This window comes from Trachinotus anak, unplaced genomic scaffold (genome assembly GCF_046630095.1).
Source record: "Trachinotus anak isolate AG129_WGS33_773 ecotype Australia unplaced genomic scaffold, CSIRO_AGI_Tana_v1 ptg000016l, whole genome shotgun sequence".
Taxonomy (NCBI): domain Eukaryota; kingdom Metazoa; phylum Chordata; class Actinopteri; order Carangiformes; family Carangidae; genus Trachinotus; species Trachinotus anak.
Window position 1 is genome coordinate 25,172,501 of NW_027273867.1, and position 25,139 is coordinate 25,197,639.

The window sequence follows — 25,139 nt, forward strand, 5'->3', positions numbered from 1 at the left end:
GGACTTTCTGCTGATCCACTTATACCTTCAGGTGTCATTTATGAGTTTTAACAATGTCTGTAGAGATCAGTTTGTCTGATGCAAAGTGATGTTGAGATTAATGGAAGTAACGAATAAAATTATTTTGATTTTCTTGTTATTTTGCTTTTTTGCTACACAAAATAACCATCATTGAACTTTCCTGATGATAAAATTCAGCTGAATTTATGCAACGTCAAACACAAAGTGGGTTTGTTATTCTCGCAGTACAGATCTGAGGTCGCTGAACCTGTTGCACTGCACTGAGGTGGAGATCTGGAGACAAGGCTTGGTTATTGAAGCACTTTGAAACCGTGTGATTTGATTTTTACACTTGATTAAAGTTTGACGATGCAGTTGTTGCAGTTATCTCTTTGTCTCTTGCACTGTTTCTCTTGATGGTCTGTTTTTATCTTCTGTCATTCACTAAGATCAGAATTCCTTAATGCAAAGGATGCCATACATGTTTTGCTCTGGGTGTAATTACGTACTACTGTACATGTTTTCTTTGTGTGTCTGAATGTGTCATTAAAAACTGTTCACAGATCTCGGTGAGAAGAAGTTTCATGTTCAGATTGATAATTGAGGGAAACAAATTCATGTAAAATTTGAAAACTTCAAGTCTAAAAAGTTTTTCTTTGTTTTTGGTTTTCAGTAACTCTAATTCTCCTTTCAGACGGCAAAGATGCTTTCACATATTAATGTTTTGCTTCAGCTGATTTGAATGAACGTATGACCAGAGCCGGTGGAACTTGTTTTCAGACAGGACGGCGTCAGAGCTTAATGTGGACTTTCCGCTCCGCTACACAGTACAAGCTACTTTAAAGTGCCTGTTAATATTTAAAGTAAAGTAAAAGTACCCAGTAAAGTACATCAAAATCGTACTTACTTAGAGTACTTGAGTAAATGTACTGAGTTATATTTAACCAGTTGGGTGAGTGTTTGTATTTAGGCTGAAGTGTGGACACAGGAGGTGACAACCATTTTATGTCCAATGCAGGCCACCGTAGAGCTCAGTGCTGGGCTGGATGTGTTGGTCATGCAGATGAATTTAGAGATTTTCACAGTGTATCCAGGGTTTGGTGACTGAAGCTTAATGTTGGTCTGTGGAGAGTGTTGCAGGTCATGCAGTCCGCCAGCAGATGTCAGTAAAAGTGAGAGGATATGGTTCAAATCGCTCCCTTACAAATAAAGGTCCTGCTTTCAAAATCCTACTCAAGTAAAAGTACAAAAGTATTATCAACAAAATGTACTTAATACTAATACATCAACATGTGAGCTACATTTAATGTTGTAGCTGCTCAAGGTGGAGCTGGTTTTAACTTTATTTAAAGGAGGGAGCGTGAGGTGATTAATGGCAGAGGGAAGAGAAAATACAAAGAAAGACAATCTGAGATGGTACCAACAAGAGCCCTGAGACCAGAGGCCCCAACTAGACCCTGCTCCCTGCTGCTTGGCACATGTCACAATGTTGTACTTTATGGCCTTAACTGTTAAACGCATGAAAATATTCATCTGAAAGTTAGTGAAGTAAAACGCAGCATGAAATGGAAATACTCAAGTGAAGTGTGAGTAATTCAAAGTGGTACTGTGGTGTGGTGAGGCACAGTGGCCATCAGTTTCCATCATGTGCACAACCCTAACGTTCAGCAGCTGAAGCTGGCCCCCCCCGCCCCCCCGATCTTGACTGAAACGTATTCTAACTTTAAGTCTTAGTGTCTTCCCATTCCAAACATTTCCTCACTTTCCAAAAACGCCCTCTCCCTCCGTGTTCGGTCCACACACCTGAGCACAGGTAGAGTCCGAAGATGAAGAGGAGAACCAGGATGAGTAAAGGTGGAAGAACACAGATTCCCAGACTCCAGCACGGCAGCCGCATTTTGTCTCGGCCTGACTCCCCGTCAACTCCTGGGAACACAGAAATACAGGAATACTAATTGTTTACTGATCAGTTGATTGATATTTTGACCTCTGAACTTCCTGTAGATGTCTGTAGAGCTGGGTGGTTAGAAAAGTTGATTTGGGTCTTTTTTCTTGTTGTTTGTGCTACATTAGGGTGGTTTCCACCTACGAAAAGCTCGGCTATACTTTAGAGGTTTAAACTGTTAAAACAGTTGGTTCCTAATTTCTGCAGTTTTGTCAAATATCGGAGTCATAACTCACTTCACACAGAGGATATCATTACCTCTGACGCTCATCACAAATAAATGTCCATAAACCTGCTTAATAATCCTTAAAAAAAGACACTTGTTATAACTGCAGAACGTCCCTGAGAATTACCAGGTTTTCTTCAGGATCCAAGTAATCCAGTGCTAGTTGTCAGGAAACCCTATTATAGTAAATACTAAATACAAAATTTGTTTTACTTAATTTTCCGTGGTAAAAATGTGCATCTATTCAGATAAGTGAGAACCTTTAACATTTAAACCTGCAGTGCAGAACTTTGTCGCCTCCGTCTGGCAGTCAAAGTAATTACACAAACACGAAGCCAATGCAGATTTCATTTTCATTTTCCTGCGAACCACAGAGACGCTGCACATGTGACTGTCTTTTTGAGAAACATCTGGTGGTTATGAAACCAAACGAGTGCGATGCATGACGCTGCAGGCTGTTTTTAATGCACCTTCAGCCTCTGAGGATTAAAAGTCGTGACAGCTGTGCTTGAACAGAGATCGTTTCTGGTTTTTGGTGTTAACAATAAAACTATCCTAAATTCAACTAGAAAACTGGAAAAGATGGCTTAATGAAGAGATGTAGTTCTGCCCCCTTTATACACTGAAGTTAATCTCAAGATAACCAGTCTTAGGTATTTCTTTGTTCTTTATAAACCTGAGACATATAATTTTTCATATTCTGTTTTATTTTATCGCCTCAGCAGAGATAAAATGTCTGAACTAAATCAATGAATAACATCTTACCATTCACAGTTAGAAGAATCCCTCTGTCAACACATACAAGCCCTGGACACCGCCCTATGCAGAAATACAGGCCGGCATCCTTCTCCTCCACCTCCTGGATCTCCAGCCTGACCGGGTCCCTCTCCATGTCTCCTCCGGTGGTGATGCGACTGCTGTTCGCAGAGTGGAAGACGACTGTAGATTGTCCCACTCTACTTAGTGTAACTGTCAGCAGAGGCAGGGGCTGGTCTGAACGCAGCAGGTACCAGGTGGTCTCCATGCTGGACGTCAGGTTACAGGTCAGCGTGACGTTCTGCCCCACCTGAACCACCCGGGCTGAGCGGAGAACAGGCGAGGCTGAAGACTGGTGACATCCTGCAACACCTGAGGAGAGACGAGGAGATACCACAGACTGTGTTTAAAACTGGACTTCTAGTTTCAAAAACCAAGATGGCGACGACCAAATTACAAACCGATGGGTGACGTCACGCTGGGCTTACAGTGCACAGTGAAATTTTACTAGTGACTAGTGTTTCCCAACATGGAGGTCGGGACACACTCATTGGGTCCCAAGATAAATCTGAGGGGTCACACAATGATTATTTATTTGTTGCCTTTAAATTTTTCTTTTTTGTGAAGTGCCGGAAATTTTGATTGAAATATGGAACAGCATCAGTGAAGAGAAACTTAAAAAGATTACCAACTTCTGTAACGTTGTGATGTCACAACAAAGCAGTCATCGCCCTCAGCCATGCCCCAAGCCCCGCCCACCTGGACCCACCATCCAGCCTTGCAGGATTTGGTTTCTCTGAGTGTTTACCTGAAATCTGCCACATTTTCATTTCATCACTCAGAAAACAGTCAGCCAATCAGAAGAGAAGCTCAGATCCTCTCTTCTGATTGGCTGACTGACCTGTTGTTACTAGAGATTGGTTTTTGGCTCTTAAACCACAGATATATCTTCTGATGGAGATCAACACTTCAGATAAACCACAGAAGAAGAGAAAACATGGAGCTTTAACTGAGCCACAGAGTGTTAGCTTGTCCAAACTGGGTGAACTTTAGCAATGTTCATAATCAGTTTTCTGTGCGACACCAACAGTTCACTCCTTAAGGCGATGCAGTCAAAAGCAATGATTTTTTTTAAAAAGCCGACACCTGTTGCTTTCGATGTTAAGTCCCTCGGCTGTGGAGACAAGTGGTGAAGGAAGAAACTTAGACTGAAGTTAGGTTTTCATTTCAGACACAATTTGTGTTTCTCTTTGGGAGCCAGGAAACAGTCACTTGATATACGTGACAGCACCAGCACAATGCTGATTTGTCACCAATTCAAAGCCATTAATTCCTCATTGTGCTGGAGTCCAGAGTTCATCCTTCAGTCACAAGCTGCAGTCATGTCTGCTGTGTTTCTGCAGCATTCAGGCAGCTACATGGAAGAAAAGTCAATGAAAGAACCTGGTACGTCAGGCTGAATTCAGTTTTTACATTCGCCATAAAACAGAAAACAGTGATTTTGTGAAGATTATTTATCAGCTGTTAAATAAAACGTTTGACAGCTGGGGAGCCAGCCTTCAAATCTGGGATCCTCATGCTGCAGGACCATCCCTCAGTCCGTCCGGGGTGTCAGAGACCCGGGCGCGGCCTCTGTGACCCCCAGGACTGCAGGAGGTCACAGAAGTTGAGGTCACACCCTCAGCTGCCAGCTTGTTCTAAGTTGAGTTTCGATTCTGTTACTTTTGATATGAGTTCAGATCAGCAACAGGCTGGACAAGTATCATGAGACACCATGAATAATACAACCAGCCTCTGAATGAAGCCCAAACATTCACCACAGCTAACCTTGAAAGTCATTGATACAGCCTGGAATTTGATATCCGGACTGAGTGTGTGAAGCCTGGCGCCCTGCCTGCAGGGAAATCATCAAACACACATGAAGGAAACAGTAACTTACAGAGGACAGTGAGGATCCATGAGAGAGCTGCCATTACTGGGGAGCTGCCTGCAGCCGAGCACTGCGCTGACTGACTGCGGCGGGAGGAAGTGAGGGGCCCTTTATTGAACAGTGATCAACAGCACAGACCCCCAGCACGTCCGCTGGGGCCACACACAACCGAGGACTCACTGTTTTCCACAAAGCTAAGTTTCGTTTCTGCAGAGATCCGTCAAGTTTCCTGCTGTACAACCGGGAGCTGCTTCAAAGTAAAAGCCCCAGTGGTTAGAAACAAGAAAATCCCCTGACTTTTTTTTTTAATTTCTTGAGAACAAACTTGATGAAATGAACATCAGCGCGGGAAAAAAATCGTCGATCTTGTAGGTTTCATATTTTTCCCGATATGTGAAGAGTTTGAAAGTGTTCACACAGATACAAGGACGTGGATAAGCAACCATAAGACTGAACACACAAACAAGTCAAATACTGTATAAATAAATAAATAAAACAATTAGAAATGCAAAAATAAAATAACCTAATAAAAAATTTAAATATAAATATATAAAAGTATAGGATGTAAAATATAAATATAAAGATATATATATATATATATATATATATATATATATATATATATATATATATAAGTGTTCTGTAACAGTACTGCAAATTTCATTTATGATCTGTTGCCAATAAAAGCCGCGTGTGTGTATTTTAAGATGACAAAGAGAAAAGCAACATAAACATAAAAACAAAGGTCTGCACAGTCTGCAGTAGGTCAGAGGCTTCGTTTCATTTTGGTTATATTAATTACAGTAATTCTTTAATTACATTTTTTATTAGTATGATCTAACACATCAGCAGCTTGGAGGGGACACCGCCCTGGAGCAGCTTTGGCTGGTACTTTTATTTTGGACGTCACATCCAGGAAGCGCTCAGTGATAAATTGTGATCGCAGCTGAGTGAACGCACTGGAGCAGCGGCGCCCGAGGAGGGAGAGAGGACTGGACTGAGCCTCCGGACAGCTGCACCATGAGGACGGTCGCAGTCCTGCACCGGTAAGAGACATTTCACATGATTTTGAAACGTGAAGCCTCCCACACTGAGAGGGAGGACAGTTTACACCTGAGTCTTTATTTTCTCATTTCACTCCGCGTCCAGGCGCAATAATCAGAATGAGTCTGCTCCGTGAAGCGCCAGAGGCTGCAGGTCTGCAGACTCCTGCAGAGTGAGAAGCGACAGTAAAGACAGTTTCTGTGAAGCGCCAGAGGCTGCAGGTCTGCAGACTCCTGCAGAGTGAGAAGCGATGCGCCCTGCAGCGGAGCCTCGCTGCTGCTGCGGCTGCAGAGCGCACTGATCCGCAGCCTCAGCAGTTTCGTTTGGGAGTAAATCATCAGTAGAAACGAAACTTACCCTGTGTGCGTTAGTATCAGTTCTCTCACCTGGCTCAGCGTCACCAATCAGGAGTCGATATTCGATGTATTGAGTCATTTTTACTTGAGATTAACACTTTATTTGCAAAATATGGAAGGTTTTATAAACTAAGGCTGAAAACAAACTACTTTTTCCCTCCTGTTGATTAATCTGAAGATAACCTTCTCTTATTAATCAATTAATAATTAGGTTTATTAAACTTACATTTGATATGAAACTGAGAAAAATGATGTTATGATATTGGAGCTGTTTTGTGCCTTTGACCTCATGGTGAACAGCTTCTTTCCACTGTGGTGTTTGTTCTCTCGTGGTATCTGTTAATCAGATTAATCATAATCAGATTAATTCGGATCAGATTTCCTGTGAGAAGCAGGTGTGTAATAAAATCCACACTCAGGCTGATAATTGCTTCTTCTCATGTTTCTTCCAGGTTTTTCATATATCTTCAATGTTCCCTGATTGGCAGTTTAGTTGGTGAGTGTCAACCTGTGGCTGGCAGGGTTATTGTTTCCACTGCAGGGTATTTTTGGGTTGGGTTTTTGGTTTAAGGTGAAAAACAGGTTCATACTTGTGTTGTGTGAAGCCCGACTGTTGCGTCTGAGAAGCTGTTTAACTGCAGCTGCTGCGCTCTGCAGAAAACACCTAAACACCACAAACAGCTCATCGTAATCTCCGGGTTAACTGAGGTAAAAGATCATAATATTCAGAGGTGGGGTCACAAGATAAATCTGAGATGATTAATGGTGAGGAAAGAAGAAATATTAGAAGGGGAAATACGGCATTATTTGACCTTTATGGGCCTCAAACTGTTTTTTAAATGAAACTGTGTTTTATTTTATTATAAATCTTAATCTGAAAAGTAACAAGTAACTCCAGCTGATAAATAAGTGTTGAGGAGTAAAAATATAAAGCAGCATTAAATGGAAATGCTTGAGTAAACGGACTATATTTACTCTTGTACTTGAGTAAATATAGTCCGTTGCTTTCTACAGCTGAGGTCTGTCGAGGACAGTTTCCTTCTTCAATGCCTCTCTCCTTCCAGACTCCTCTCCCCTGTCCTCCGCCACCCACCTCGTGTCCATCACCTCCTCTGTGGGGAAACAGGTGGTCCTTCCCTGCAGATGGAAGCCACGCCTGGGGGACATGGTCCCGACCGCCTGCCACATCCAGTGGACCACCGTGGCCGACACCGTGTTTGAGCAGTGGGGGTCACGGAAGTGGCAGATGGAGGATTTCAAAGGCCGGGTGGAGGTTCCTGAGGAGAAGCTCAGGTCCGGGGACTGTTCTCTGATCATCCAAGATGTTCAGATCGGAGACGCAGGGAGATACGAGAGCTTCATGGTGGTGGACGGAGTGCGGTCCACAAAAACCAAGGTCTTCCTTCAGGGCGTCAAGCTGTCTGTGTTTGGTTAGTTACTGGTCTTCATTTGATTCCTGACGTTCTCTCGGTTTTTTATCCCCACCGTCTTTTCTCTCCTTGTCATTAACTGAGCTGCGACTGCTCTGTTTTCTCTCAGACCACAAGTCCCATCGGTCCCAGGCTCCAGGTGAGGACCTGGTCCTGGATCTCCACACCAGTCACTCTGTGAGAGTGATCTTTCAGGACAGGTGAGCTGCTTACCTCTGAACAATTTTTTTCAAAGTAAAGGGAAAAAAAAGATGAAATTAAAAAAGGATGCAATTTCCTACAAAATCTGCCCACAAGGGTTTTATCTTTAAGGTGTTCACCCTTGTACCATATTTGAGAATCTTTGCATATTTACGTTCACAGCCTCTTCATTTCTTCGTCTTCGCTCCTCTCACCTCGGCCCGCACACAAATGCTGCCAACCAAAAACACTTTGCGTCAAACTTCAATAGATGACAGGCAGCAGGTGAAGTTATGACTCACACCATAAACAAAATAGAGGCATTGACGACAGAATCATGTGGGTTTTGGAAAAAAAGAAATCATTTCATGTAGCAGGACTTTCTCATGGAAACTCTTCACTCACAGTTTAAATGTCACATGTCAGTGAAATGCACTGAGGACAAGCGTGGTCCCCAGGAGATGAGCCATTAGATTTGATTTTAATGACTGCTTGACCTTTTCTCTTGCACCACCCTCAGATAAAAACCTCAGGATGAGGTTAGATTCCCATCAGTTGTACTAAACACATTCCTGCATCCCAGAGGATGAACCATTTCAGTTTAGGATACCTCCTTTAACTTTCCTCTAACAGCACCACCAGGTCTAAATCTCAAGTTTGTACACAAGATATTGAAGAGTGATTTCCAGGTTTTGTATTAAATGTGCAGGAGATGTTCATGAATCCTAATAAACAAGAAATATCAGAATCTAATCAGCAGATTAACATCATTTATGCTGAATTTTACAGTATATTTTCATTTTCCCTTGAAGATTAACTGTAATAATTTCAGTGATTTATTTATCTGTCCAAGAGCTTCATCCCAAATTTCTCCTTAACAGAAATATCACTGTCAAATTGCAAGATTTAAACTGTATTTGAGCTCTAAGAAAAGCTAATTCATGAGGATTCTGTTTGTTTTGTCCACCCCTGGCAGACTTCAAGTCTTGTTTTTATGCGTTCTTCCGCTGAACAGTCACTGATCTGTTCCCGACAGGAACAGCTCAGAGTCGTCGGACCTCTGGATGAGGGGGGATGAGAACAGTCCACGTCTGGAGAAACACCCACTGAAAGAGCAGCTGACGATAAAGAACTTAAGGCGCTCAGATGAAGGAACGTACAAAGTTCTGGATGAACGGGGCCTCGCTGTCAGCACCGTGCAGCTCTCTGTGGAAGGTGAGGCGCTGTCTTTGCCTCCTGCTGCATTAGTTTACTGGTACATTACTCAGTCTCCAATAATTTCAATAACCGATCAAGCAAAACAATTTCCAGAAATTCTCAGATTCCAGCTTCTGTCACCCTGAGCTCTGGGAAACTGTAATGGCCGTTTTTCATTATTTTCTCCTCGTTAGCTATTAAACAGTCTTGGACATGACTTCCCTCTCTTATGCATCTCTTATTTTTTTGTCATTATAACAAGTGCCATTTAGGGCTGCTGTCATCTGATTTATTGTATTTGTGCAATACAGTCCCTCGTACATTCGACAGTCAGAGGACTTGTGTGTTTGTTGAAGCTGTTTTACTAAGTTTGCACTGTGAAGAAAACAGGTTGCCAAGGACCCAGCTGACATCATTCATTTCTACACTTTTCTATTATTAGAATTATAGAGACTTCACTGAAAACAATGGTGAATGTCGTCCAGTTTTAGTGTATTGCTCATATATACTGTATGTAACGGGTCCTCGCACAGAGCCCTGTGGAAGAGGGAAAATTTCCCATTATTATCATAGAACCTGATTCCACAGAATAAAGCGTCTCTATGCTTTGACTGGTACGAGTGCAACTGTCAATCAGTTTTATATTTTGAATTATGATTTGATTTGTAATTACGTGTAACTGATGTAACTCATCTGTTCCACAGACAGCTCCACAGCTCTCAAAGTCCACCAGTCAATGGAAAAGGAAATAACAACAGGTGAGAAAATCGTGTATATTCTAGCAAATGAACCAGAACTAAAGATTTATATGAAGGGAAGGTTATTTTTTTAAAAAAAAACCTGAACATTTTTGACCTGGAATAACCTTCTGTCTCATGCTCTGATGTCTTTCCAGATGACGCTGCCAAAAGCAGCTGTTCAGCCCTTCTCATCTTGTCTTGTCTTGTCATGAGTTTCAAATTTACTAATGTGCTCTGAGACAATCTCTGCAAAAACAATTGCTGCACATGTTCTCTTTATATAATTTATTACTGTGTTTCTAAACTGCAAATTTAGCCTGAGTGTAATTTCAAATGAGCCAGGTAAACCGTGTGTGGTGTTGTGTCAAGTGAAATAGTGATTGACAGATGTGAGTGTGTGTGAGATGTGATTTGAGTAAAAGAGAGAAACAACTCTGGAGCCAAAATTTCAATACCACGCGATTGAAACTGCGCACACTGATGCAGAATCTCATAAATTAACCACCAAACATGGAAATAACTTCACTGTGACTTTAAAGAAAAGTGAACAACGTGCTTCACTTCAAGCTTCTTCAGGTTACAAGAGCACTCACAGGTGTGATACATACATACATGTATAATTAATTATTAATTAATTTTTTATTTAAATGTTTTTATTTTTCATTTTTCTTTGAAAGAACAAATATGACAATATCACGCAAAATTACATTTTTAAAAAACATGGCTTTGGTAATATTACAGAATAAAAAGAATTCTCAATTAAAAAAATGGAATAATTCTTGTATCTCTGTAATATTAGCAAGGCCAGCAATGTTTTTTGAAAAATGTAATATTGTCATGTATTTTGAAAAATGTTTTCCTTTTGAAGAAGAATGTTACATTTGAAAAAGTGACAGACTGAAGACTGGTAATTAGTCACAGTGGAGTCGTTTCAGTGCACAGTGGTTAACTTTTGATTTTCACTTAAGATGTGACCAACCACCACCTGCACACTAACGCTGGCGAGTTCTGTTCAGACAATACATTTGTTTGGTGAAAAGGTTTCTTTGGTCAATCTGATAATAACAACCTTCACATTGATCATAATCTAATTTGCAGTTCTCTACAAGTGATGATTCAGCAACAGAGGCAACATCCATGCAAAGGATGATAATGTGTACTTGTTTGTTTCAGTTAATATACAAAAGAGAGAATTACTCCCTTCTTAGCTAGTAGCTGGTTTGGACACTAGCTGAAAATAGAAAGGCTGCTTTGTGTTTTTTTTACAATCTTTGATGATTTTTGCAGTTTAACCAATTAAAAAAAGTCAATGCTTGATCAAAGTTTTGGACTTTTGATCACACAAAACAAGACACTGAAACACCCCAAACTGGTCGAAGAGAAACTGTAAAGGACGTCTTTGCTTCGTAGAAAAAAAGTTTAGTAGACCAAAAGCGGAAAATGATTGTCAGATTAATATACAAGGAAACATTTGTGCATGTTTAGCATACACTCAGGTTATTAGACACTGCACTAAAACTAATGCAGTCTCTTGTATTTTCTTGTACACTGTGGTAGAAGCAGTACTCACTTCATTTCCATTAAGTAGCAACACTATAATGTAAAAATACTCGACTACAAGTAAAGTCCTGCACTCCTGCACAATATCACTTGAGTGTTTTTAAGTATTTAAATATTAAGTAAGGTCCCAGTCATTAATATGAGAATATTTTATATATTAATTAATATTAGCGATACATTAACATGTGACCAGTATTTTACTGTTGTAGCTGGTTGATGTGGAGTTAATTTTAATTTTTTAACTATTTTGTGATTAGTTGGTCAATAGAAAATGAAGTATTTTGATCATTTATCATTTGTTAATGACCATTTTTAAGGATTTCTTTGAGGATCTACTGATTTCTCTCTTTTATATCAAATGGAAATCAGCGTTTTCACTATTTTTAGAAGTTTAATGGACCAAATAATTAATCGATCAATTAAGAAAAAGATCCTCAGATTACTCAACAAGGACAAAGCGTGTTTCGCTCCTAATTTATAAAATCTTATTATATTGTGCATGTGAAACGTTCATCTGTGAAGAAATCGCAGCTTTCAGATAAATGTAGTGGAGTAAAAAGTACGGTATTTTCCTCCCTAAGACGCAGCAGGAAATTTTAAAGACTAAATGAGTAATCAAGTAAATGAAAAATAATATGCAAAATATTTCACTAATGAAAACAGTCATTAGTTGCAGGCCTAAACTGAAATCAAGGAAATCCATCCAAAAAGTAACTGAATGATTGGAGAAATATTTATAATTACTGTTAATATTGTTAATAGTTCTGTGAAATATGTTTTGTAGTTAATGGGCCTTTTGCTGTGATGTACTTGGTGTGAATATGTGTGTAAATCTTTGATGACATTCACAACGTTGAGTTACCAGCTTCCAGTAGCTGCTCTTCACTCTGTATTTAAATTCTTTCAAAGTAAAATCAAATAAAAAAAGTTAAATAAAACAAGCAAACACAACCATGTTGTATTTCAATGATTCACTGTTAAACTCTGCAGACTGTTAGTTCACACGGGAATGATGTCACGTATAGATGCACAAGTAGAAGCAACACGATGAAGCCTGTACAGCGACTGTAGATCAATGAGCAAAGGCACAAGACAACTTCAACACTTCGACACCTCAGTTTGTTACAGACTGACGGAGACTTTGACAAGATATTTTTCTTATCGTCATCGAATCCAAACCAACACTGACTCTCTCCCACTAACAGGATCTGTGTGTGTGTCACAGCCTGATGGATCATCTCCATTAACACACTGTCATTTATTCTGACTCAATCCTACACACTCACACTCTTGTGCCCACAACAGCAACAAATGTTGATTAATCCGCCTCTGAAAATAGTCCCAAACAAATGCACTATTTCCTCCTGTTTGTTTGATAAAATCTACAGTGAGCAGCTGTTTTTTTAGGATTACTGAGCCTTCTTCAAACTGAGGTTTGATGACGAGAAGAAAAACATTGAACATCACCAGCTTCATCCTTTAATGATGAATCTCACCAGCTGAAGCTGAAACACATGAGCAAAAAGAGAGTTTTTCAAGTAATGTGTTTGCGAGAGCTTGTCTCTCACTAGTGCAGTGATTTAAACACATTTACAAATGTAAGATTTATTTTACTGAAGTAAAAAGCAAAACTATGCAACTTTTGAAAAAGTCACTCTTCAGTAACTAATTCAAATGTATGTGCAGAAGTAAAGTTCATATCACCTTTACTCAAACTCTTCTTGAAGTGGCTGCTGTTTAATAAAAGGTTCATGGTCTCACTTTAAATACAAAATGAAATAAAATATAAATGTGTTTGCTCAGTGTTTCATAATAAAAGTCCAAATTTACATCCTTAACTGAACCTCTGTGTCAGTAGTTTGAATGTAAATACAAATTTTCATCATTTTGTTTCTTTTTACAACAGTTTTTTTTTTTTAATTCGGTTTCTAATTCTTTCAACTTGAGGATTAAGTTTCATTTACGTCACAGGAAGAACTGGTTGAATAATCAAGTGACTAGACATGAGTCGTCATGAGGTCAGTTTCTTGAACATCAGTTTTGCTGTTGGCTGTAAAGAAACCACAGAATCTCACACACTCTCCACCACACTTACTCGTTTTATTGGTGACGCTTTGAGGACTGAAATGTGAGAAACAAAGTTATGACAGATGAACGATCTGCAGGTTTCTTTACAGTCAAGAGTGACATTAAATTGAAATTTAATAAAAAATAAAATCTTCCACTCAGATCCAGCGAGGACTTCACCTCGTCTGTCCTCACTCATCCATCTGGAGGGAAAACAAAGAGCCTGTCTGATCTTGCTTTGTTAATGTTTTCCAAACTTTACAGGAAACTGGAGGGAGTCAGCGGCTCCAGACTCCAGATGTTTTTCATATCATGCTCATGTTTCTGGTTTGCTGAAGAAGCAGACTCTTTACTGGGAGGGAGTTTCCCTGCAGACAAAGACAGTTAGAAGTTGGGTTTGTGCTTCTTGACCTCGACCATGAGGTGGTGCAGGTTGATGAGCTCGGAGCGAACCGCCAGGCTGCGGAACGTCGGCTGGTTCAGGACCTTGTGGAAGCCGTGGTAGTACTGGATCAGCTGGGTGAGCGCGCCCTGCGGCAGGAAGAGGAAGTGCTGCTTTAACCCTTATCACATCACTCACCTCCTCCTTCACAAACACTGCATCAGTATGAATATCCAAATGATAACCTTTCTCTTGTGAGTATTTTTAAAGGAAATCCCCTAAAAATCCATGTCACTGCCGTTAGTCAGTGACAATCTTCATGAATTCTTTTTACAACTGAGAGCCGGTCTCTAGAACCACCACTGTTTTGCGGTGGTACTGATGACAGCAGCTGTGGCAGCCTCTGTGGTGTCTCGGTTGTGTTGCTAAATAGACTCATGTGACCGACACACCTGTTGTCTGTCGTCTCACCTGTATGATGCTGGTTCCGTTTTTGAAGTTGGTGAAGGACCTCATGACGTCCTGACTCATCGACTCCACCGACTGCTTCCAGGTGCTGGAGAAGCCGCGGACCAGCTGAGTGATCCGAGCTGCAGGGGGGAGACGGTTCAGACAGTTCAGGTAAAGTGGGAGCTGGGGTTGTGTGAGGCACATGTCGGTGGCTGAGTACAGAGTTAAAAACACAAAAAAACCAAAACCAGAATTACCGCCTCACGGCTGTTTGCCTCAGTGACAGATCACATCGTGTTTATCCAGAGTCACATCAAATATGAACCATTTGTGTGAAATGTGTCATAATTGCTGTGTGAAGTCGTGAGTAACGGCTAAAAAGTGTTTTGTGAGGTCACACTGACCTTGACCTTTGACCTCTGACCACCAATTCATCATTGAGTCCTAATGAATATTTGTACCAAATTTGAAGACGTTCCATCAAGGTGTTATTGAGACATCGTGTCCATGACAACGGGACGGACAAACAACCTGAGAACAATTTGCCTCCACCTCAGCTGAACTGCCTGTTGTGGTGAAGTTGAGAGGAAGCAACGAAGAAAAGAAGGATGTGGGAAACTGAGGTGATGAGGTTGGGAGGAATCTGCAGCCTCAGACTGACAGAGAAACAAAACTCAGAGAACAGCTGAGTGAGTGTGAACGAAAGCAGCTCATTACTCTGTAAAACAAAACTTAACCATGAAGTGAAAGAATCCAGCAGCTGATCAGTCAGGATGTGGAGGACTGAGTGAGAGCGACATCACTGAGCACAGACAAAACTGAAATACTTCAGGTCAGCCACACATAAAGAAGGTGGCCAAGACAGCTTACCAAGGTTACCAAACTACAGCCGTTCCTGTCCCATAAAGATGCTGAAAAACATATTTCTGCATTTATTTCAAATGGATTAGATTATTGCGATGCTCTTTCTACTCTCCCAAAGCAGTCAACTGAAAGACTTCAGTTTATTCAGAGACTTTTGACGAAAACAAGGAAGACAGAGCCTGTTACCCAGTTTTAGCTTCACTCCACTGGCTCCCAGTATCTTTACCAATAGATTTTAAAGTTCTGTTTTTAAAGCTCTTAATGGTTTGGGACCAGCTTACGTTGCAGACTCTCTGTCCTTTTATAATCCTTCACCAACTCTGCCACTGCCAGACTTTTAAATACACACACGTTTTTTAACTATGCCCCAAAACTTAGAAAACTCTGCCAAGAGCTTTAAGAGACGCGGGAACATTTTAAACATATCTATTTAACTTGGCTTTTAATTAATTCTCCCATATTTTACATTTCTTACTGATTCCTGTTTTTATTTAGATTTTTTCCTGTTTTATAACTATTTGTATTGTCTAATTTGATTGTCCTTCTATTCATTTTTATTTTACTGTACTATTCCATTTCTTATTGTAAAGCACTTTGAGTTACATCTCTTGAATGAAAATGCTCTATAAATAAAGTTTATTATTTGTATTATTATTATTATTATTATATAGAGTCTGATGAGGAGTAACTAACCTCCAAATAGAGACAGGAAACCAATCATGGAGCTTAAAACAGGAGGAGGTAGATTTCCATCCCCCTCAGATATCACCCCATGAAACCTTAAAGCCTACGTCTCTGACCTTCAACTGTACGAGCTCAAGTCTGATCCATTAACTCAACAGAGTCTGAGGTAGACTGAGAAGATTTTAGACCAAAACAAACTTCTCTCACCTTCCTCATTCTTCAGTCGGTCTAGCTGCCCTTTCTCCATCAGCGCCTCGGCCTCCTTCACAAAGGCGATCATCCCTCCGAAGGGGGGAGACAAAATCTCCTCAATAAACTCCTGGAGGGGAGAGGAGGAGTGTCTCCATTATGTGATTGTATGTTTTCCTGTTTCATAGAAAAGAGAGGAGTGTAACAGGATGTTTACCTGTGTCCTGGCCAGGAGCAGCTGTTGGAAACCCTCCACCTCTTTGCTGTCGTCTGCTGCCCTCTCCTGGACACACAGGGAAAAACAACCATCACACACACAGGAGTGCTACAGCGGTGGAGGATTCCCACAGGTCAGATCTCAGCAAAATGTCCTCAGAACAGCAGCAGACTGCTCAGAGTTTACAGTTATAGCTCCTCACCATGAGGACACCGAGCATCATGTCGTAGTTGTTGATGAGGAAGATGAGCTGGTCTCTTCTGGAGGGAAACTCTGCCGCCATCTTCAGCACAAAGTTTTCCACCTCAACCTGGGAAACAAACGTCTGTTTTATATCACATCATTCACAGCAGGTCCAGTCAGTGAGGAGGACTCAGGTGTTACACTACATGAGTCTGGTACAGGACACTGTTGGTCTGGTCATTTGAAAATCAGAAAACTCTTTTTATTACAGAATTATTTTCTAACTGATGCAGTGAGGAGAAAAACACAAAAGGTTTATTTAGTGTGAAAATGTCATTTAAAAAAGGCCAGTTCGCCTAAAACTTCTCATCTATATGGGATTTATAATAAAGGAGGGAGACTGTAGTTGTTCAGAACAGTTTACAAGGACCGGGACCAGGGGAGTGAAGGATGCATTATGTCAGTGAGGGTCCTCACAAGTATAAGAAGATGAGAGTGTGTGTGTGTGTGTGTGTGTGTGTGTGTGTGTGTTACCTGCAGCTGCCCCAGCAGAGCATTGGTCCTCTCATTGGGAAACGTCTGATTGATGCTGACGATGGCCGACGAGAACTCTGCGTAACGACGAGTGATCTGAAACCAACACACACACACACACACACACACACACACACACACACACAGACACACACAGACACACACAGACACACACAGACACACACAGACACACACACACCCTCAGGTCACTGACAGACACACTGCTGTGTGATGACACGTGTGTGTGTGTGTGTGTGTCCTCCCCATTTGTCAGACGTGAGTGTGTGGACCTACGTAGTGTGGCCTGGTGTCCAGCACTCCCAGTTTCTGAGGGTCTGTGTTTCGGATGCTGTGGATGTTCATCTCCAGGATCAGCTCAAACCTCGGCCACAGCAGCTCCAACACCGCCTCCCAGTACCTGACGCACAGGTGAGGACACACGCCTTAAACATCTGCAGCACTGTCCTCATCCAGACCATTAACAACTGATTCAGTTTCTGAAGTTCACAAACACACAGACATCACGAGGAAACGACTCGTCACTGGACACTGACTTGTCGAGAGCGGGGATGTTCCTCTTGGCCGTGATGGCTCTGAACCTGAGGATGATGTGGATACACAGGAAGATGGCGATGCTGTCGTAGCAGTCGGACACATACGTGGACATACTCTTCTGCAGGAGCAGACACACACAACAGGACTCAGTAACACAACAGGGCTGAACGTAGTTACACTCCTGTCTGCTGTATTTAACAGCCCGTGTTTAGAGTGAGCACTGATACAATGTGAAGACTCGTCTCTGCTGAGTATCAAAAACTGTCAATCATGGAAAAAGTAAGTTATCGAATGTTTTGTCTTTGATCTAATATTTCCAGAAATAAACCTTTCTAACATCAGCCATTATTTTATTTAGGAAAACGTCTTTCTTTAACACTGAGGCTTTTCTCAATAGAAAAAAAGGATTAAATCATATTTATACTGCCCAGTCTAGGGCATCAGAGAAGTGTTGTATTGTATTTCCATGATGCTGAATCAATGCCTCGCCCTGGTACAGTTTATATTTAGGTTTGATGAACAGTCCAGGTTTTATTTCTATTTTTACTTTTTATTGCATTTGTTCATGTGCTAGCTTGTTTTTGTGATTTGGGGTTAATAAAGTTTTCCTTCTCTCTCTCTCTTTATCCATCTAATGAGGTTTCCAATATCACACTTATGTGACCTTTATAAATAACAGCACTTTTGCACAGAGCTGAAGTTATTCTTTTCCTCCTGACAAATCACAAGAAGCAAGACCCCCCCCCCCCCCGGAACGGGCACACGTTAAGAGCGAGTTGCATCTCTGACAGACTGAAACTCTGTGAGGAGAACAGGTGCTTCGTTCGTACCAGGAACATGCTGAGAGTTTTCCCCATGATGCTGTTGAAGAGGTCGAGGGCAGAGTTTCCTGTCACCATGAAGAAGTCTGACAGGAAGAGGTATTCTCTGCAGCCGTTGTCCAGCAGAGCGTAGTGTTGGCTGCGGAACAGCGTCTCGTAGGGATACTGCAGCAGAAACAAAGAAACGTTATAATGACATGATGTTGATTTTATTTTCTGTAAACTGTCTCACTGACACAGACGCCCTTAAATTTTTTTCTAACTTCCTAACAACCTTGATATGTACGTGCATGGAGGAATTAAACGTGAATGACTTTAGTTGGGACTGGTGTGAACTGAGTGAAATGAGAAATCCTGATGATAAAAAAAGAAAATTTAAGTTTTTTTTTTTTTTTTTTTTTAATCTGTGAAAACAACCCCCGAGAGGCAGGTGAATTTTATTTTATTGTTTTTTTGTTTTTTTTCCACGATCATTTTTCTAAGTTTTTTTCCATCTGTATAAACAAGAACGGAAGCCTTGAAAGGCAAGTGATTTTTCTTTTTTATTCTTTTCAGGATGATCATTTTTCTTTTTTTTCTACATCTGTGAAAACCACCCCTGAGAGTGATTTTTTTTTTTTAGAAAAATGATCCTGTTTAAAAGGAAAAAAAAACAGATGCAAGAAACAAAAAACTGAAAAAAATGATCCTGACAAAAAAAACAAAAAAAACTTTGCCACTTGCTTTTCGGGGCTTCCGTAAACTGATGAGTTTATTATATCAGAATTTGAAGAAGTTTCAAGTTTCCTAAAAATGTGTCACAAATGACCACAAGATGTCAGTGTTGACCCCCAGTGCATGCTGGGAGCAGGTCACATGATGAACCACAGCTGCTGCATGTGTGTGCTTCCCGCTGTATTAAAGCACAGTCCTGCTCTATTATACAGTGTGAGCATCTCAGTGTGTTGAATCACTGTCCCACTTTAAACATATGTATATAAAGCTGCTTTTTAAATTCTTGACTTCAGTGCTTTATCCTCCTTTCATCTGTCTGTTCTGTTGGTTTTATTGTTTTTGCATGTACAATTCTTCCTGTTATACTTTCCTTGCTAATTGTCTTTTATTGCTTTGCTCTGTTTTTATGTATGTGAAGCACTTACTCTGTTTAGAAAAGTGTTACATAGATTAAATAAGTTAACAGTCAACATATTCTTATTCCAGATCATGTTCTCTGTTGTTAAGTATATCTTGCACTGCAGGATCAAAACACCTCATTTAAAAGCCACTGGCATTAATATGCTTTCACTATATTTCTGTTTATTCATTTAGGGAGCTGTCCCACCTGAAACCTGTCGGGTTCAGTTAAAACTAACTCTGGTGTGTGGGCCAGGTCAGAACGGTACTGTCGGGCTGGAGAGAAAGTTGTGGACCTGTGTGAAAAGAAGGGTCTGGGTCCACTTCCATGTGAACTCTGGTTCTGGTTCTGTGTGTTTCTGGTCCGGATTTTTTGATGGGTGACATGTAATTTTAGCCTGAACCACTAATTAATCCATCTGCGTAGCAGGCAGTGATCTTATAATCAGTCTGTACAAGCTGTGTGTACATTTATGAAAATCATGTGGTAACCATGGCAACACACAGACAGCCAAAAGTCAATCCTTCCTTTAAGGAAAGTGTGACAGAGATGTGTGTGACGTCTCACCCTGCTGTCTCCTCTCTGAGCTGTGTGTGGAACCAGGATTGGCCCCTCTAGCTCGGCAGGACTCAGTATGGCCCCCCTCTGACCCAGTGTGAAGATGGTGTTCCTGCTCTTCAGAGATGGTTTGGAGAAGAAACGTGCAGCAGGGAGTCAAGGATCCTCACTCTGAGTTTAAGTTTGTGTTGGCAGGGCTTAATTCCTGCCTCAGGAGTTATGACAAGCAGATGCCTAATTAATCTGGGTGTTGTTATGTTCATTATGTGTGTGAGACACACCCAAATTAGGTAGGTATGCACTGCTCATTAAACTGCCCACACACACCCACACCCACACACACACACACACACACACACACACACAGGGTCCTTATAGGAGAGGCCTCTGACATTTTTTGACTCTGTCAGCTCTGGTTTCAGTCTCTTGGAGAGGAGCCAGGTTTGTCTGCATGCAAATGTTCTGGCACTTTGCCTGCTCAGTACCTCACTGTCACTTAGCTGTGGTGATGTTTTACATGGACATATGACTGATGTTGTGAGTTCCATGTGTGAAACACGTTAAGTTAAACTGTGTTTTAAAGGTCCATCCAGTCTAAAGGTAGTTGTCCATGTGTTTGTGATTATAAAGCAGGTCTAGGTTCTATATTAATACTGTGAAAGTATCAAAGCCTCAGTCCACAGAGAAATGCACACAGCCTGTATTCAGAAACTGAGCCTTAAAACCAGCCGTCAGGACTTCTGGAACTTTGTGATGTCACAACAAAGCAGTCACCACTCAGGTGGGCCCAAGCATCCAACCTTGCAGAATTTGGTTTCTCTGAGTGTTTACCTGAGAGAGGAGATGTGAAACTACACTGAGATGGTTTTGGTTCTTAAAATCACACATATATCTTCTGATGGAGCTCAACACTGGAGAAGAGTAAACTGTGGGACATTTTATTCTCTACACTGTGTGTTGATGTGCACATTAGACTCTTAAATGCAGATACAGAAACACACACACACACACTTTAAAGGATATCTTTCTTGGCTGTGTCTTCTACCCCCATCAGGTCGTCTTTGTCTGCCACCTCCTCGTACTGCAGACAGGACACACAACTGTTACATCACACATAAGGAACCCGTTCACCCCGACAGAGTCTGTGGAGCTGAAGCAGGTGCTGTGACAGAAATGAAGCGCTCCACCAGCTGCAGTTGCTTCACAGAGACTCTGACATGTTGTTTTAAATTAAGTTGTTGTTTCCTGTGTTGACCCACTGACCTGCACTTTGAGCAGCCTGCCGCTGTACGACTTAAAGTAACTGAAGTAAATTTTGCTCATCGTGTCCACGTACTCATCTCGGATCTCTTTCGCCACCGTCCTCTCATTGGCCAAAAGGAACTGGTAGAAAAATCTGCAACAAGATGAACCAAGGAGAGCGGGTCACTTTTCCAGTCAGAGTGTTGATGTTTAAATGAAATGTAATAGCAGACATTTAAAAACTACGATAATGTCTGAACAAATTTAAACAGTGTCAGGTCTTTAATCCCATTAAATGTTTCATGAAGAAGATGTTGATGGAAACAAACTGAATCATATTCTGGCTGTTTGTCATTTTGTCAGTTGAAAAACAAAGAGGAGGTGAAATGATATAATTTCTATAGCCTCAAAGATCTTTACAGCACAGCAGCTGTGCTGACCTGTATTTCAGCAGAGTGTTCTGTGGTATCTGGTAGTTGGTCATCGGCTTCCTGAAGGAGTAGATCTTCTGGAGAATGAACTCTCGGATCTTTGATACAGCCTGAGGAGAGGGAAACATGTTTATACATTTATATTTACTCAGATGATTTTATCCAAAGTGACTCAGGTTCATCACTGAGCTTCAGGTCAGCAGAGACTCGGTGTCAGGACTCAGTTCTACATCTGTTTAATCAGTGAAGGAGATCAGGTGAAGAAGTGAACTGAGAGTCAGAGCTGGTTAGACATGTGAGGGTGTTAGAGGAGGAGGAGAGGAGGAGCTCTCTGAAGAGAGAGAGGGACGCCCCTGCTCTGAGAGACTTCAGGAGCTGGTTCCACCATCAGGGAACCACAGACCAGAACAGCCTGGCCTGAGACTGTCTGTGTGCAGGATGGTGATGACAGACCACATTCATCAGAGGAGCACAGTGGAGGAGAAGGAGCATCAGGCTGAATGACTGAGTTCAGACCCAGAAGTGTCTCTGAAGGCAGCATCAGAGACTGGATCTGGATGACCATGGGTAGAGAGTGGAGGTCGATGAGCAGCAGAGCGAGGTGTGTCTTACTTTGAGTTTGAGGCGGTCCACGATGTCCTGGATGTCGGAGCAGGCCAGCGTCTCTCTGAAGCTCAGCTCCTTGGCAAAGTTGATCTTGTTGTTGAGCTCGTGCAGCTGCTCCAGGAACTCCTGCTCCGTCACTGGGGTTTCCAGGATGGTCCTGGGACAACACGGCGCCGCAGCATCAGACAAACACCACACTCTTTCACGCTTCATTCAGTACATTTACCTCCAGTAACACCTGTCTCTGAAACAGATGTTTCTCACTTACGAGATCATGGCTCCAGGCACCACCAGCTCATCCACCAGCTGGCTGAGGTGGCTGCGTACGGCCTGCCTGTTCTTCAGCCGCACATTCATGCTGACCGACTGCTGCTGCAGAGTCTGGATCTCGCTGCTGATGGAGGACAGGTCGCTCTGGAAGCCGCTCAGCATGCCCTCCATACGCTGAGGAGACGGATGGACAGACTAAAAACCTGATTTCAAAAAGTGCCTGATTGAAGCTCTACCTGATCGTATGTTACGTTAAAACACTGCTGCTGTAACGTTCAGTTTTGAGACTGAAAATGTGTTTAATCAGCTTGTACATAAACAGAGGACCTGCAGGGTCGGGATCAGGATCAGGATCAGGATCAGGATCAGGACTAACCTCGAGTATGGAGTCACAGGCGGTGATCTGGTTGTGCAGGAGAGCGATGTTCTGACTCTCCTTGATGTCTGACAGATGCCAGGTCAGAAAAACAAAAGCCAGCTCCCCAAACAGGAAATAAAACTTGTTTTAAGATTAAAAAAATTAAAGCCTAAATGAGCACGAACCTCACATGAAGGTTGAATTTGTTCACAGAGTTACTGTATTTAAAGTGTCTTTTTGTAAAACTCATTAATATCCAGCTGACCACTGTAGATCAGCTGATGAATATATGCATTTTGTGTATGTGTTGATATTTGCAGCTGGTGTGTTGTAACGTCACAACGTTCGCAGTGAGCAGCAAGGATACAGTCTTTGATGGAGGCCTGTTCGATCCTCTGCAGCTCTGCCTCCACCTGTTTGGAGTACTGCCTGAGGTCGACGCCCTGAGAACAGACAGGAGGGAGATCATCATCATGTTTACAGCCCCAGGTTTACGGTTTAGACACAGTAGTTTTGACCTTATCCAGGATCATTTGATTTATTTTCAAGAATCCAGAAGGTCTCACTACATCGCACTAAAATTGAATGATCTAGGTCAGACCTGGTGAGACATGGCAAATGTCTGCAGTGAATGCCGTGAGACTAACGTAAAGGCTGCACCAGCCTGAGGTAAAACATTCAGAGAGAGAGAGAAATGTACATCTTTGCCTTTTAAGTAACTGAGGAGATTCTTCTCAGATCAGACCGGTCAGTAAAAACAATACGTCCCCTCACAGTGCAAAAGATGTTAAGAAAACCCCCTCATACAGTCACAGTAAGAATCTTGCCATATTTTCAAATCTAATTAATTCATTATGACAGATAATGTGTTTTAAAAAGTGTTTCCATCACTCTCTCAGACCTCCTGTTGAATATTGTATTACAAAGTGCTCAGTCAAACATTTGTGTCGTGATTCTCACCGTTCTGAGCGCCTCCTTCACAAGGTCATCTTCCAGATTAGCCTGGATGTGAACTGCAGGAGACAGAGAGGAACAGAGCTCACGACAGAACAGCTGCTTCTCTCCAACACTGAGGAGTTATATTCTGAACTTTAACTTACAGTCTCCTTCATGCAGGTTTTATACTATCTGTAAAAATACAGGGAGCCGATTTTCTTTCAATATCTGTGTAGCAACAAAAACTCTGTCAATGTGAAGTCTAGTTTGTACTGATGACCTGTTTTAGCCTTAGAAGGTACTGCAGACATATGGTTTAAATATGGATAGTTCCATTAATCTGTGTGTATCTGTGACAGGACGAGTCATATTAATGACGAAGGTTGACTTACTATCCACTTCATCCAAGATAAATTCATCGGTGGTGAGGTCCAGTTCTCCCAGGTTCAGGTTCGCCATGTCTCCATCAGTCTTCTGGAGGAAAGAATCACACACAAACTGTTTCAGACAACTACTTTGTCATAGGTGGTGAGTCCAGGAGTTGCAACCAGCAATTATTATTATTATTATTATTACAATAATATTGTAGATATTCGTATGTGTTATGTTTTGATTATACAGTGCTGAACTATGACAAGTTGGAACCAGAGAATGTTTGGCATGTTTCCTCGATGAATGACTTTACTTTTTACGTCAGTTGACTAACCGATTAACCCCTAACTGATCGAACATGAATGACTGTTGCGACAGGGTGCATTCAGGAAATCATTCAGGTCTTCGCTGTTTTGACGGGATGCTAACAGCTACTTTAGCTTCAAGCAACATCATTCCACCTGGTCAGCATACACAGATTATGTTTCCCGTCACAAGCTTTTAATTTACAGCACCTACTGCAGATTAATTTGGCTGTTCATGTTACTAGATGCCCACAGTTTACGAAAACTAACGTTACAGTTCACTGATAAAGATCCTGTTGTAAACGCCACCAGGACACAGAGCTGAATTATCGCATTAAACGCTGGATTTTTAACGCCAGCAACTGATTTTAAAGCCACAAATAAATATCACCTCGTCTTGTAAATAAGCCATGGCGATTTCTGTTGGGTTTCCAGCTGTGTTTACATCGAGTCCAGCTCCAACAGCAGCTGCTGCTCCCTCCGCCATTGCGGCGACTTTACGCTAACGTCCAAAAAAACTACAAACGTACGGTCCCACCGCATCTTCGTCCCCGAGAACTGACATAGCGTCCTGGCGCTTGTGAACCGGACAAGACGTCATATATTCTGTGAGATACATAAACACGGACAATATGCA

The 25,139-nt window shown here is 41.6% G+C and overlaps 4 protein-coding genes and 1 long non-coding RNA gene across 6 annotated transcripts in view; 3 read left to right on the plus strand and 2 right to left on the minus strand.

Annotated features, from left to right (window-relative positions):
* LOC139634648 (uncharacterized) overlaps positions 1 to 564 on the plus strand; it is a 6,220-nt gene extending 5,656 nt beyond the window's left edge. The window contains exon 2 of the mRNA XM_071501237.1: positions 1 to 564. This exon is cut by the window's left edge and continues 795 nt beyond it. The gene's annotated coding sequence lies outside the window, so the exon portion shown is untranslated.
* Positions 1 to 5,300, minus strand: part of LOC139634650 (uncharacterized) — a 12,410-nt gene extending 7,110 nt beyond the window's left edge. Inside the window, exons 1-3 of the mRNA XM_071501238.1 lie at positions 4,867 to 5,300; positions 2,937 to 3,299; positions 1,804 to 1,926 (exon numbers count right to left, since the gene is read on the minus strand). Of these exons, the coding sequence (XP_071357339.1) occupies positions 1,804 to 1,926; positions 2,937 to 3,299; positions 4,867 to 4,900 (520 nt within the window). The 5' untranslated portion in view covers positions 4,901 to 5,300. The remainder of the gene's footprint in view (positions 1 to 1,803; positions 1,927 to 2,936; positions 3,300 to 4,866) is intronic.
* Positions 5,301 to 5,766: 466 nt separating this feature from the next.
* igldcp (Ig-like domain-containing protein) lies at positions 5,767 to 12,315 on the plus strand. Of its 2 annotated transcripts, XM_071499527.1 has the most exons (8): positions 5,786 to 5,903; positions 6,007 to 6,263; positions 6,710 to 6,753; positions 7,322 to 7,687; positions 7,797 to 7,887; positions 8,904 to 9,082; positions 9,769 to 9,822; positions 9,960 to 12,315. In XM_071499527.1, the coding sequence occupies exons 4-8, from the start codon at positions 7,423 to 7,425 to the stop codon at positions 10,040 to 10,042; spliced, it is 672 nt and encodes a 223-aa protein (XP_071355628.1). In that variant the 5' UTR covers positions 5,786 to 5,903; positions 6,007 to 6,263; positions 6,710 to 6,753; positions 7,322 to 7,422; the 3' UTR covers positions 10,043 to 12,315. The 2 variants fall into 2 exon arrangements, with proteins under 2 accessions (XP_071355627.1, XP_071355628.1); XM_071499526.1 differs by lacking the exon at positions 6,007 to 6,263 and having other exon boundaries at positions 5,767 to 5,903.
* Positions 12,316 to 12,320: 5 nt separating this feature from the next.
* vps52 (VPS52 subunit of GARP complex) lies at positions 12,321 to 25,071 on the minus strand. Its single transcript, XM_071499509.1, has 20 exons — positions 24,894 to 25,071; positions 24,218 to 24,299; positions 23,850 to 23,902; positions 23,257 to 23,332; positions 22,908 to 22,975; positions 22,530 to 22,705; positions 22,268 to 22,418; positions 21,665 to 21,765; positions 21,246 to 21,378; positions 21,006 to 21,063; positions 19,992 to 20,125; positions 18,320 to 18,475; positions 17,489 to 17,607; positions 17,229 to 17,352; positions 16,935 to 17,030; positions 16,420 to 16,527; positions 16,218 to 16,283; positions 16,019 to 16,130; positions 14,285 to 14,403; positions 12,321 to 13,962 (listed from the first exon to the last, which is right to left on the minus strand). Exons 1-20 carry the CDS (start codon positions 24,987 to 24,989, stop codon positions 13,816 to 13,818), a joined length of 2,175 nt encoding a protein of 724 aa, XP_071355610.1. The 5' UTR covers positions 24,990 to 25,071; the 3' UTR covers positions 12,321 to 13,815.
* Positions 14,297 to 17,587, plus strand: LOC139633689 (uncharacterized). The gene is made up of 4 exons (XR_011693800.1): positions 14,297 to 14,434; positions 16,189 to 16,350; positions 17,209 to 17,363; positions 17,453 to 17,587. It is a non-coding gene; the product is annotated as an uncharacterized lncRNA (long non-coding RNA).
* Positions 25,072 to 25,139: the final 68 nt, after the last annotated feature.

What these genes read in the sequence shown, in the direction of transcription:
- vps52 (XM_071499509.1), bottom strand. Translation starts at nt 24,989, where the DNA reads ATGGCGGAGGGAGCAGCAGCTGCTGTTGGAGCTGGACTCGATGTAAAC. An exon ending in TGATGCTCGGTGTCCTCATG is followed by an intron (nt 16,284 to 16,419) that starts GTGAGGAGCTAT and finishes CTGTGTGTCCAG; the next exon opens with GAGAGGGCAGCAGACGACAG. An exon ending in TGCTCCTGGCCAGGACACAG is followed by an intron (nt 16,131 to 16,217) that starts GTAAACATCCTG and finishes TCTCCCCTCCAG; the next exon opens with GAGTTTATTGAGGAGATTTT.
- igldcp (XM_071499526.1), top strand. Translation starts at nt 5,878, where the DNA reads ATGAGGACGGTCGCAGTCCTGCACCG. An exon ending in CCTGATTGGCAGTTTAGTTG is followed by an intron (nt 6,754 to 7,321) that starts GTGAGTGTCAAC and finishes CTCTCCTTCCAG; the next exon opens with ACTCCTCTCCCCTGTCCTCC. An exon ending in AGAGTGATCTTTCAGGACAG is followed by an intron (nt 7,888 to 8,903) that starts GTGAGCTGCTTA and finishes TGTTCCCGACAG; the next exon opens with GAACAGCTCAGAGTCGTCGG.